Source organism: Notamacropus eugenii, chromosome 1, assembly GCF_028372415.1.
Source record: "Notamacropus eugenii isolate mMacEug1 chromosome 1, mMacEug1.pri_v2, whole genome shotgun sequence".
NCBI classification, from domain to species: Eukaryota; Metazoa; Chordata; class Mammalia; order Diprotodontia; family Macropodidae; genus Notamacropus; species Notamacropus eugenii.
The window spans coordinates 35,873,827-35,886,403 of record NC_092872.1 but is presented as its reverse complement, the minus strand read 5'-3'; the positions used below and the strand labels follow the sequence as shown (position 1 = coordinate 35,886,403).

Sequence of the window (12,577 nt, the reverse complement as noted above, 5' to 3'; positions counted from 1 at the left end):
TGTAGGAATGCACACAGTTCAACTTTAATAATTCCCTTATTGTTTCTCTGTCCTGTTTACCTTTTCATACTTCTCTTGATTCTTGTTTTTGAAAGTCAACTTTTCTATTCAGTTCTGGTCTTTTCAACAATAATGCTTGGAAGTCCTCTATTTCATTGAAGTTCCACTTTTCTCCCTGAATTATTATACTCATTTTTGCAGGATAGGTGATTCTTGGTTTTAATCCTATATCTTTTGATCCATGGAATATCATATTCCAAGCCCTTTGACTGTAGAAGCTGCTAAGTCCTGTGTTATCCTGATTATGTTTCCATAATACTTGAATTGTTTCTTTCTGGATGTTTGTAATATTTTATCCTTGACCTGGGATCTCTGGAATTTGCAGATTTCCTTTTGGGATCTCTTTCAGGAGGTGATCAGCGGATTCTTTCCATTTCTATTTTACCTTCTGGTTCTAGAATATCAGGACAATTTTCCTTGATAATTTCTTGGAAGATGATGTCTAGGCTCTGTTTTTGATCATGGCTTTCAGGTAGTTCAATGATTTTTAATTATTGCATGTAAACTTCAAAAGAATTACATTTTGTACACTCTGTGCAAAACTGAGCATTTATGAATTGTATATGAATGTAAGTAAATAGTAAGCAGTCAAGAGTTTTGACTGATAATAGTAGAAAGTCTTGTTGAAAGGCTATAGCTGAGAGAACCTGCACACTGTAACTGCTTAGTACAGACAAAATGAAGGGCACCATAGTGCAGTGGAAAGAATATTGGATTTGAGGAAGGAAAATATTCCAGTCCTGAAGGGTATGTGAAGAAGTGATGAAATCAATTACATACAAGTTGTAGAAGTTGAGCCAGTTTCTGCAGCAGGGAGGAACTGCTTATTTTATTTATTTAGGTAGGAAAAGAAAGGGAGAGAAGTGATCAGAGAGAGAACAAAAGGAAGGGGAGAGACAGACAGAGGCAGACACACACACAGAGACAGAGACAGTGATACAGAGAGAGATAGAGAGACAGAAAGAGAGAGACTGATTCTTGATGGAAATCAGGTATTCCAGAAGGCAAGAACTGAGGATTGAGAGCATTCCAGGGATGGGGGCTAACCAATGAGAGGACATGGAGATGGGAGATGGAGTGTCACGTGTAAGGAATATTTTGAAGGCAGGGGAGTAATGTATAAGAAATGTATAAGAATGTATGTATAAGAAAGCTGGGAAAAGTAGGATAGGATGAGATTGTAAAGAGCTTCAAATACCAAACCAAAGGTCTTCTAGTTGATATTGGGAGTAATAAAGATTCCATGGTATCTAATGAGTTGGGGAGTGACAGGGTCAGACCTATGTTTTAGGAAAATCACTTTGGAAGTTGTATGGATTTTGTGATAATATTACATTTAAAGGTCATTTACAGGTGCCAACATAGTATCATATGAATCCTGACTCTGAGACTATTCACTATGTGAACCTAATAAAATCATTTAACCTCTCTGAATCTCAGTTTCCCCATCTATAAAATGGGAGAAAAAATTATGCCACCTACCCCATAAAGTTGTTGCGAGAAAGAACAACTAGATATGCAAGCGCTATACAAATGTAGAAAGTTGTTAATTATCTATTCACAATCCTGGTTTTTTTTTTTTTAATGCAATGACTCCATTTTCAACTGCTGTTTAGTGTTTATTTTCTAATTTCAAAGTAAATTTCTTCTCCTACATGAGATAGTTACAAGTTTGCTAACTTTCACTATTGCTGGGTTTCAATCAAGTGTGATAAGAATTTGATATGTACCACCATTTCCAAAATAATAATTATCTTAATTGTCAAAGTAACAGATTACTACAAAGAAAGGACTTTTGGAACTTCAAACAGAAATATCAAAAACCTCTCTAAAATATTATTCAGAATTCTGGATAACATGCCAGTCTATGAAGAAAGTTGTGTTCCAGTGGCAAATTTCATTATGAAAAATTTAATTATTAGATGCAGCAAGTGGCATAAGCTTTTATTTCCTTCCTATCCTACAGTAATGGGACATTCCTTTTCTTTCCTCAAAACAAAGGTATCTTGCTTCTTCCCCAAACTTTCTGTTCCCCAATTAGATTTAGATTCCAATGGAAATTCTGTTTTTATTTTTGTTAAGGATAACAAGGTTCTTACTGACATCTGAAAGCCAATGGATTTTCAATATGCTAACTTTATCTTATTGAATTCAAAGTAATTCATGCCTAAACACAATAACATGATGATGATTTATTTGAAATTTTAATAAGAGAAAAAAACAGCTATTCTTTCCAGTCTTAGATGATTTTGAACAAATGGTATGAATTGTCATTTAATTTTTCCTTCTTAATTAATAAACATTTGCCAGTGAATTAGAATAGAAGAATTTGAAAGGCAATCTTAACAATTATCTAATCCAGTTCCTTCTTTTTAGAGATATGAACACTGATTTTCAGAAAGATAAAGGATAGGCAGTCACACTGAAGGGTGTCCAAGTCATCAATAAGGAATATTCAGCACATTTTCAATACCTGACATAGTTCATCACTATTTTTAAAAATTACAGATATCTTTTTGTAAATACTTCAATTATTTTTCAGTATTTTCTCCCATCCTCTGAATCCTTCTAGGTATTAAAGAAAAAGAGTCAAACCAAACTGAACTGTATATATATATATATATATATATACATATATATATATATATATATGACACATTCTGAACCCACTGCCAGTCCCTTCTTGGCTGCCACCTTAAAAGAGGAGTATGACCCTTAAGAAAGGAGGGCATATTTTACCATATGTTCTCTCTAATCAAGAGTCATTGACATGACTCTCTATATGTCAAACATTTGTATATAGGTCTTATTGATCCTTCAAAGCCCTGAGGCTAGCATCCAGTTACAAAAAAAGGTGAATATTTTGGGAGTTAAATGCAGAAATCTATTCTGCCAATGTGTTTTAGGTAAGAACAAAATCATAATATCTAAGCACAATCTCAATTTCAATTCAGTTCCACAAGAATTTATTAAATAGCTACAACATGCCAGATGTTGGAGATACAAAAAGACAAAACCAAAAACATCAAATCCAGGTTATTTCTTGTGGGATGGAGGGGAGGGGAGGGGAGGGGAGTAAGGTGGGTGGCTTTGCTGGTTGTTTCAGATGCTTCTTCTCTGGGAGGGCAGCATGCCACGCTCTCAAGAAGCTTCTAGTTGGTTGGATGTTTTCATAAAGTACATTCAAATAAACTGTATATATTTCATAATATAAAGTATAAAGAGATATAATTTTCTACACTATATAGAAAGTAAACTTGAAAAACTGCACATTCCATTGATTAGTCCTTTCACTTTTCAAGTTAATAAAATACTTATTTATATCCTTGAGCATTTTGCCTTAGAATTGAATAATTTAATTTTCTAAGCTGCTTGAATATTTTATGGCACGCATTTCCCTCCAATTTACCAGGTAAATCTGGCCTACGCTCTTAGTATGGGCCCTCCTCCCAAGAGCCAGGACCTTGCCAATATCAACAGGAGGTGCTGATCATCGTGCAGAGAGAGCAGGATGTTGCTCCTTTTTAAATATCTGCTTACCACAAAGATCAGGAAGCAAAAATGCTGCTAATTTCATGAAAAAAATAAAGTAAATGAATCCCTTAGGGGGAAAAAATTGGAGGCTGAAAAACTAATAGCTCTAAAAATCAAATATCCATGCAAATCTTTACAGGTTCAGCTCTGATTAGTAGATTTTTCATACACATTTACCAATTTTCCTCATCTTAACGCAGTAAGCCTGGTGTCTTGACTGCTGGTATATGTCACAAAAAGATGCTACCATTTATCATGGAGAAATGGTTAGCAGGCAAATTTCCCAGGGCCACATGGCCAGATGAGAAACAATCAAGCTCTTATCTTGTGACACAAGATTGAATTAGAGATTGGGGCATATCTTTGTCACTATCCCTTATTTTAGAGCACAGTCATCCTGAAATAAGTCCAGAACAGACACCCTGTTCTGTAATGCTGGCATGGAATCCTGGGTTGAATTAATTACAAAAGCAACAGAATTGTAGTAAGAGATAGAGGTAGATAACATAACCATCCAACAAAAGAAGAAAACATTTGTAGGCAACATGGGGACCCAACAATTAGCCAGTAATTTTCTGAAAGACAATGTCTATGGCGGTGATTTGTATCACACAAGCTTACTGAATAAGTCTAAAAACTGCCCAGGAATAACAATAACACCCAAACTTAACCATTTCCCACAACATGCCCAATTACCCTTAATTCTCCTGGGAGAAAAAGAAAAGGTAATTTAAGAAAAGGCACTGCTTGCTTATTTTTGTGTTTCTTTTCTCCTTTTTTTATCTAGAACTTCCTTTAGATTTTAAAAAATAAGTATTATCTAAGTATGGTAAAAGAGAAAATGACCAAGGACAGAAATCTAGGAAAAAGGAGTTCAATGCAATTAGTCAGATTGTATTATTTCTTTTTTCAGACCTTCCTTCCATCAAAGAAGGAGGGGAGGATAAAATAATACCAAATATTGACAGTGATAGGATCCAGCAACAATCTCACTTACCACGTAAAACAGTGAGCCTGGTTGATACGCTTATTTCTCCAACACTATTAGAGGCAACGCATTCATAGATTGCCTCATCACGAGGAGTTCGTAAAGGTTGAATTCTGAGAACAGATCCGGATCCATCATCAAACTCTATTACCTATTGAAGGAAACAACAGCTGTCATAGGTGTTGTTACAAATGCCTACCTTTCAACTAATCCTGTGTGTGCAGAGTGAACTATGTATTGTTCTAAGAGTGAAACTCATTTGAATTCTGAGATGCAGTTATGAAATGGTTAAACATAATATCTGGTATAACTCAGTGAATTGCTTATTTAGCAGATAACAGGTAAGAAGGTACACAGGTAAAATATACTAGCATATGCATTTCTAAGCTCTGATGAGGATATCAGAACTTTCACATTGACTCGTGCAAAAATAGAAATATGGGGTACATCTGCATGTGTATATATCAGACACTTTTAATTTAGAAAAAAAAATGTAGTTCATACTTCCAACAATGATGTATACTTTTTTGATCTTATGTTCTTGTCTAAGTGCCAAAATACATCCATTCAATAATCGGACAATATGAGAAGAATTAATGTATACCATCACAGAAAGCTTTTCTGGCATAAAATGTCTTCTATGGAGAGGTATAGATGGGAGAACCATGAAGACTAGGCACATAAATCTAGTATTTATTCAGTAAACAGGACAGCTTTCATAACATTAGAGCCTGATGGCTTATGTTAATTTTTCTACAAATCATTCCAGTATTTATTCTAGCTGTTAGCTCTCTTTGTATTTTCTTTTGAAATTATTCTTGCTGCAAAATGGAGGGCTATTTCAACCCGATAACCTTCACTTTGTACCATTTTCTACTCTAGCTGTACTGGAGTTGTAATACTTTTATTTTAGAAATTCAAGTCATCAGATTGTCAAACAAAAAAACCACCACAACAAGAAAACAACAGATACGATATTTATGATTAAGAGATCTTATACCAGCTCCCATTTTTTTTATAATTATGCTTTGTCCCCAATGCTGTTTTCAGAGAAATTGACCTGGTGGTATTTCAACTGAACAACATCAGATTTGAATAAACCATGTGCAATCCAAGAAAGAAACACATTTAAGAAAGTTTATAAATATATTTAGGAAGTACTCAAATTCAACTTAATGTGAAACAGACATGTATTGAGCATCTATTGCATGGAAAGAACATTATCTTTAGGTACGATAGGATCCCTGCCATGAGGGACCTTACACTCAATCTTCAGAGGAATAGGAGAGGGATAAGAACTGGACCTGTGAGAGTGCTGCTCTAGGCAGCTCCCAGATGAGGAAACATTCACTCCTCAAGAAGTTTAGCACCTTTTCTGTAATTTAGAGAGTAAGAGAATTGCCTAGGGCCCTGAGAGATGAGGAGACAAGATCTGAACCTAGGTCTTCTTCGTTCTGAGGTAAGATCCTCTGTTTACTATACATACTGCCTCTCAATAAGGGGCCATATGGGTAATTATACACAACAAAATCAATGTATAAGGAAGGGAAAATACAATTTAAAGGAGAAGTCATTACTCATTGGAGGTATCAGCAAAGATTCATAGAAGAGGACAGACACATTTAAATTGGGCTTTAAGTGACAAGAAAGGATTCACGAGATAGAGATGGATGTAGAAACCAATATGAATAAAGTCATGAAACATGAAAGCAGAGTATGGATAGGAGATGGTGAATAGTTCAGAATCAGTAACCTAAGCTCAAAGTAGAAAGGGATCTCAGGAGATAAATATTCCAGCCTGTACCTAAATAAGAGCCCCCTTTACCATATAACCCAGCTGGTTATGGTGGTATACTGTCACTACTCATTAGAGGTACAGTGGACCCCTCCCATAATAAGGAGTCATCCAAGCTTTGGCTGAAGTCATTGAGAAGAGAAATTCACTCCCTTCTGAAGCATCCCAGCTCACTTAGGGGTATGCCTTATTGCTGTACTGAGTATGCAGAGGAAAAATAGTGTGGGATACTTCTAGGCAGGTAAAATGGCTACAGAGTGTGTGATTTCTTGAATGCCATGTTAAACATTTTAGACTACTTCACAGTCTAGAGTTAGCAACTGATGGGTTTCAAGCAGTGGAATGACAAGACTAAATACATTCGTAAGCCAGACCAATCAAGTAGTTCTGTAATGGATGACTTATAAGGGTGAAAGACTGTATGAGGTCTCACTGTGTTATATTTGAAAAATACTATTAAAAAACACTTGATTTGTAGAGGAAAACATTGCTTTATAGACTCTCCTTCATCAACATTTATGCATATGTCAATCAATAAGTAAATATTAACTGCTCACTATGTATCAAGTACTCTACTGGGATATATATATATTTACATACACATATATATACATATACCAAAGTAAAATCATTTTTGTCCTCAAGAAGCTTATGTTCTACTAAACAGAAAAATAATATGAGATTTTTAAAGATGTAGCACAGAGTTGACTTTGCTCAACAGCTCTTGTAATTAATATCAAGTGAGGTATAAAATAAGGACACATAATCTCATCATGGGTGGGAGGAAGGCTTGTGAAGAGACTGTATAATAGGCAATGTGGGTAGTAATGATAGCCTGTATTAAGGTGCTAGAAGTGGGAAAAGTGAAGGGTAGACAGAAGCAAGAGATAATACAGACATAGGATCAATAGTACTTGGCAAGTACAGGAAAAGCAGAAAAGAAAAAAAGAAGGAATAATATAACGACATTTCAAACATGGAGGACTGAATGTGTGTTTTGCCACTAGCAGAAACAGGAAATTCAGAGGAGAAAGGTTTGGAGAGAGATCAAGACTGGCAACATAGATGTGGCAATAACTGGTATAGAGATAGAACTTAATGTTAGAAGAGTGAATAAAATGATCAAAGAACAGTAGAGAAAGAGGACCAAGGACAGAACTCTGAGTAACTTAAAGCAACAAAGCATAAGGAAAGAAGGAAAGAAGTGACAGAAACTGCACCATGTACTTTATAAATATTATCTCACTTGATCCTCACAAACAACCCTCAGAAGTAAGTGCTATTACTATATTCATTTTAAAGTGGAGGCAAATAGAGGGCAAGAGAATTGCTCAGGGTTACACCAATAGTAAATGTTGGACGTTCATTTTGGACTCAGGTTTTCCTGACTCCAGTCCCAGAACTGGTTAGCTGCTTCTAGGTGAATAAGTAGCCAGTTCAGAAAAGAGAAAAAGATTAGTTTGGCAGGCAGGAAAGCAAAGCACTTCTGAAATTAACAGAGGAAAAATTTGTTGTTATGGTTGTTGCTGTTGCTGTTGCTAGCACGGCTTCTCTATTGGGAGAGAGATGTAAAGGATCAAGTGCTACAAAAGGTCAAGAAGGAAAGGGGCTCAAAGATGGTGTGATTAGGAGGTCATTGGTGATCTCTAAGCTATCCGTTTTGGTAGAATGAAGGTGACAGAAGTCATCTTTCAAGGGGACTGTGGAAAAGAAAGGACAAATAAATTTGAGGAAAAGAATATATACAGCTTTTTTCAAGAAACTTGATCATACAGGGTATAGTGAACTGGATGGAGTAGAAAGGCAAAAGGAATTCTTTTTTTTATTTTTTAAATGATTGGAAAACTGAGATTGTAGACAGAGAAAAAATAGTAAAGAGAAAGAGGCTAGATACATGAAAGAGGAGGGATGAATGCTGGAATAAATTTCTGGATGAAGCAGGAGGTAGTGATGACTCAAAGGCATAGGCAAAGGAATTAGTATTAGCAAGGATCATGTCTTCCTCTGAGAGAAGGAAAGAGACAGAAAAATATGAGTGATGATATCAAGAAATTTTGAGATGTGCCATCACCTCAATTTTCGCAGGAAAATGGGAAGTTGCTTTTAAGTATAGGGAGTAAAATTATGATTATGGGTTTGAGAAGGAAGGAAAAGTTTTGGAACAGCTACTGTGGGGAGTCTGTAAGAGAAAGAAGCAGAGAACTGCTGAGGAGCAACGAGGGCCCAGCCGAGGTTATTCATACACAAGAAATTTATAGGGAGTGAAATCAGCTCAATTTCTTCACTTTCTCCAGCTAGAATAACTATACGTTTTTCTCAAATGACTTTGTCAAAGAAGGCCCCAGTGCTACTTTTCATATGAGCCCACTTCATCCTACATTTTCATTTATGTTCTGGAAGATGCACCAAGGTTCACAGTTTCTTCAAATGCCTCTATTTGCTTCCAACATTCATTAAGTACCATATTTAGTGTGACTTCATTGTGCCCTTTATGGTGGAAAGGAATATCTCAATATGTGGTTTCATTTTTATATAAAATAGAACCAGTCAGTACCTCACAATGCAAAATTTGTCAAATGCCCTAAGATAATTAAAACTGCTCCAAAGCAAGCTATTGCTTTGAGTGCTTAACACTGGTAATGAGGTTTTTAATTTTTTTTATCACTTTACTACGAGCAGATTAAAAACCTCCAAAATTCATTTTGTATTTTTTGGACGTTGACCTGTCTGCTACCAAATAATGTGATGAAATCCAACACGGAATATCTGGGGAGAAAATTTCACATCCCATACATATCTTCATTTTTACCATTCCCCCGGCATATAGTCTGTGTTATGATGCAGGAATGATCTGAAAAATTAATTTACTTTGGGTGTAACTATGTAACTCTCGTTAAAGAATTATGTACTGAGGGCAAGTTACGCTTTGAAAGAGTTAGTCAAAGTTTTTCACATTGTTATCATTTAATTTTTACAAGAGTTCCTACAATAAAGCTACGTTCATTGTCAAGCCAGGTGACAGATTATACTTTAAAAGGAATACACACACACACACACACACACACACACACACACAACTCAATTCTGTTTGCAGCAATGACAGGTATGTATATAAGAAACAAGATATCCTTTTTGTTTCTTCACATGAAGTACTAAATATTCTTAGATAATTTAAAAAGAACTTTAATTTTATTAGAAACAGCCATATAGGTAATTTGGTAAATTCTGCCAATATATTTTAATACTCGTTATTAGCACCCCAGAACAGAGATTTCCCTTTTTCTTTAGGTAAGGAGTAAACTGTTAGTATCTATATTAGAACTGTGTAGTTCTGTCTAGAACTAGGTAAGAATAATTAATTTTAAATGTGAGTTACAGACCTATTTTTAATCCGAAACTTCTCCTATGGGAATTCTTCACTTAAGATTGTCATAAGATTACTCTTCTATTAATGGTGGCAAAAAGAGTCTCTTTAAAGATTTATATGAATTGATGCGGAGTGAAGTGAGCAGAACCCTGAGAACATTATACACAGTAAGAGCCACAGTGTGTGAGGACTGTGTTTGATAGACTTAGTCCTCCACAGCAATGCAAGGACCTAGAACCTTTCCAAAGGACTCATGACGCAAAATGCCATCCACATCCAGAGAGAACTATGGAGCCAAAATGCAGAATGAAGCAGGCTATTTTCTCTTTCGTTAAGTTTGGTTTTGTTTAGTTTTACTCATGATTTCTCCATTTTGTTTTAGTTCTTTTGGCAATATGACTAAAGTGAAAATGTGTTTCATAAGAATATGTGTAGAGTGCATATAAGACTGCATGACATCTTGCGGAGATGGGGAGAAAATTTAAAACTTATGGAAGAGATTGTTGAAAACAAATAAATAATTTTGAAAAAACACAAAATAGTCTATTAAAATTACTTCAGTAATTCAAAGGATCTATAACCTCATATGAATACTCCCTCAAATACCTTCTTGTCCTGGCTGACTCTTTGCCTCTGATTTTCCTGAAATCCTCCAAAGTGGAGAGTGAAATCAGGAAACAGTCCATACAATTTGCTCAAGGTCTTCTTCCAGTTCTTTCTCCACATTATATCAATACCAGCAAAGCAAATGGACTGTGAAAGAGTTTTATCTCTTGTTCTTACTATATGCCCGGTCCATCTCCTGTCATTTATATTGGATGACATTTCTTACACTTCTAGTATAATTCTTCACCAGTCTCAACCTACTTATAACTACAAAGGGCCTCTTCAATATCCTTTGGGAGACTGGAAATTTTGATGTAATTCTTTAAACACTATAGTATTCTATGACAATAACCATACATCATCACTAGAATATTGATGTTAAAAGGATGAATTTTTAAGGAAAAATTTGGAGTTATTAAAAAGACCTATAATTTCCCAAAGGTAAACCAAATTATTGTCCATTTTCAGTTTCTGTCCCAATTTCACACATTGCTAGACTAGATCTATGGACTGTCAATCCAATTGCATATCATTCTCTAGATAAGGGCTATTCTTCATCTACTTGGTTTTCCTGTGGAAGTTAGACTGAGAGTTTGTAGAACTCATCTGGGAGACTCTGCAATGCTGTGGGCCTTGATGGAAAAAGCACAAAGCAATTGGCAAACAGGGATATCTGAAGAACTATGCAATTTACAGCATATTTCTCTTCCATTTAGACCCTATGCTGCACATCTTCCATTATGATGGAAAATACCTCTGATGAATATGTCTACCTGTTTTATGCTTCACTTGATATTAATAATCAGAGATATAGTGAATAAAATTATTCATATTGTTATTTCTTTCAAGGAATCTTATGTGGTTCTGCTATCTAATAACCTGTAAGGTCCTTGAGGGCAAGGAAAGTTTCACTTCTGCATTTGCATTCCAAGTATCTGGCATAGTACATGGCACTTAAGTATACATCAATACATGGCTGTTACTTCACTGAAACATGCATATGATTTGGAGAGCCTTTAAAGCAATGTTTTGCTTTATTAAATCAAATTTTAATAATAAAATAACGTTAACTGGGATTTTGTGTTCTCTATATGTTTCAGTAATTTATGTGTCTATAAAAGTGTTCTACTATTATTTGCAAAAGCCTCATTCTTCCCTTGTCATATCTTCACTACAGAGGTTCTCAATGTGTGTGTATGTAGATTAAGTTCATATAAATTTTGTACAGATGAGAAAGAAGGCTGATGTGGATTGGTAGTTATTAATATTTTCTTGTTTAATTTTTTTCTTTTGGTAATAATATGTTCTGTCTTATGGATTTTTCCAAACATTAGGCATGTTCCCTTCCTTCAGATATGTTTGTATTCTCTCTCTCTCTCTGTTTCTCTTTACATGCGCACACACACACATACACACACATACACATGTATATTTGAACTTTTTTCTACTATGAACCTACAGTGACAGGATTTTGAAAAAGACCATTCTCTTGGAAAGATGAGTCATCAAAGTCAACCTGGAAAGTGGCTTTCCACTTAATAGGCCACAAAAGAATACTTACTGAGCTGTCATCTTAGATTTCTGAATGAGCAGAAGACCAGGATCATTGATCATTTCAGAAACTGGAGTTTCTAGAATGTTAGAACTGAGGGAAGCTTCGGTGTAATCCCCTTCATTTTAAAGAGAAGAAAACTGGGATCCACAAAAACAACTTTAAATGAGTTGTCCAAAGATATAACATCTCCCAATTGTGCACAGGAAGTAGTCTCAGTCTGATGTGGCCCATGGACAGAAGCATGTAGACTAGTGACAATATCTAGGTTCCACTGAGGCCAGATTTCTATGAGAAGGGGAGGTGCCCCAATGATAGTTCATATTAAGAAATAAATGTCACCTAAAAGCTAGAACCAGCCTTAAAAGTAGCAAACAGATTTGACTTGGTCAATGCTAAAGGTCTGATGGGGACATACAGGAACTGGTCAAGAGCAAGTCAGTACTATATATTTATCACATGCCTACTATATGAAGAATTCTTTGCTTAAGGCTGGATGAGATAAAACATAAGATATGGTTCCCGACTGCAAAGAGTTAGCAATTTAATAGGGTGATACAACACAAACAAATGACCATGATGAACTATATTTGTGAGAGATGTATAAGAGAGGTACAAAATGAAATGCGATATGAGGTGTAAGAAGACATCAGGGAAAACTTTTTGGAGTAGGTA

The 12,577-nt window shown here is 35.4% G+C and overlaps 1 protein-coding gene across 8 annotated transcripts in view; it reads right to left on the bottom strand.

Moving 5' to 3' along the window:
- The window catches only part of PTPRD (protein tyrosine phosphatase receptor type D), a 934,659-nt gene that overhangs the window by 337,603 nt on the left and 584,479 nt on the right, over positions 1-12,577 (bottom strand). For all 8 annotated transcript variants that reach the window (XM_072596637.1, XM_072596633.1, XM_072596674.1 and 5 more), the window contains one exon: positions 4,592-4,733. In XM_072596637.1, the coding sequence (XP_072452738.1) occupies positions 4,592-4,733 (142 nt within the window). The remainder of the gene's footprint in view (positions 1-4,591; positions 4,734-12,577) is intronic.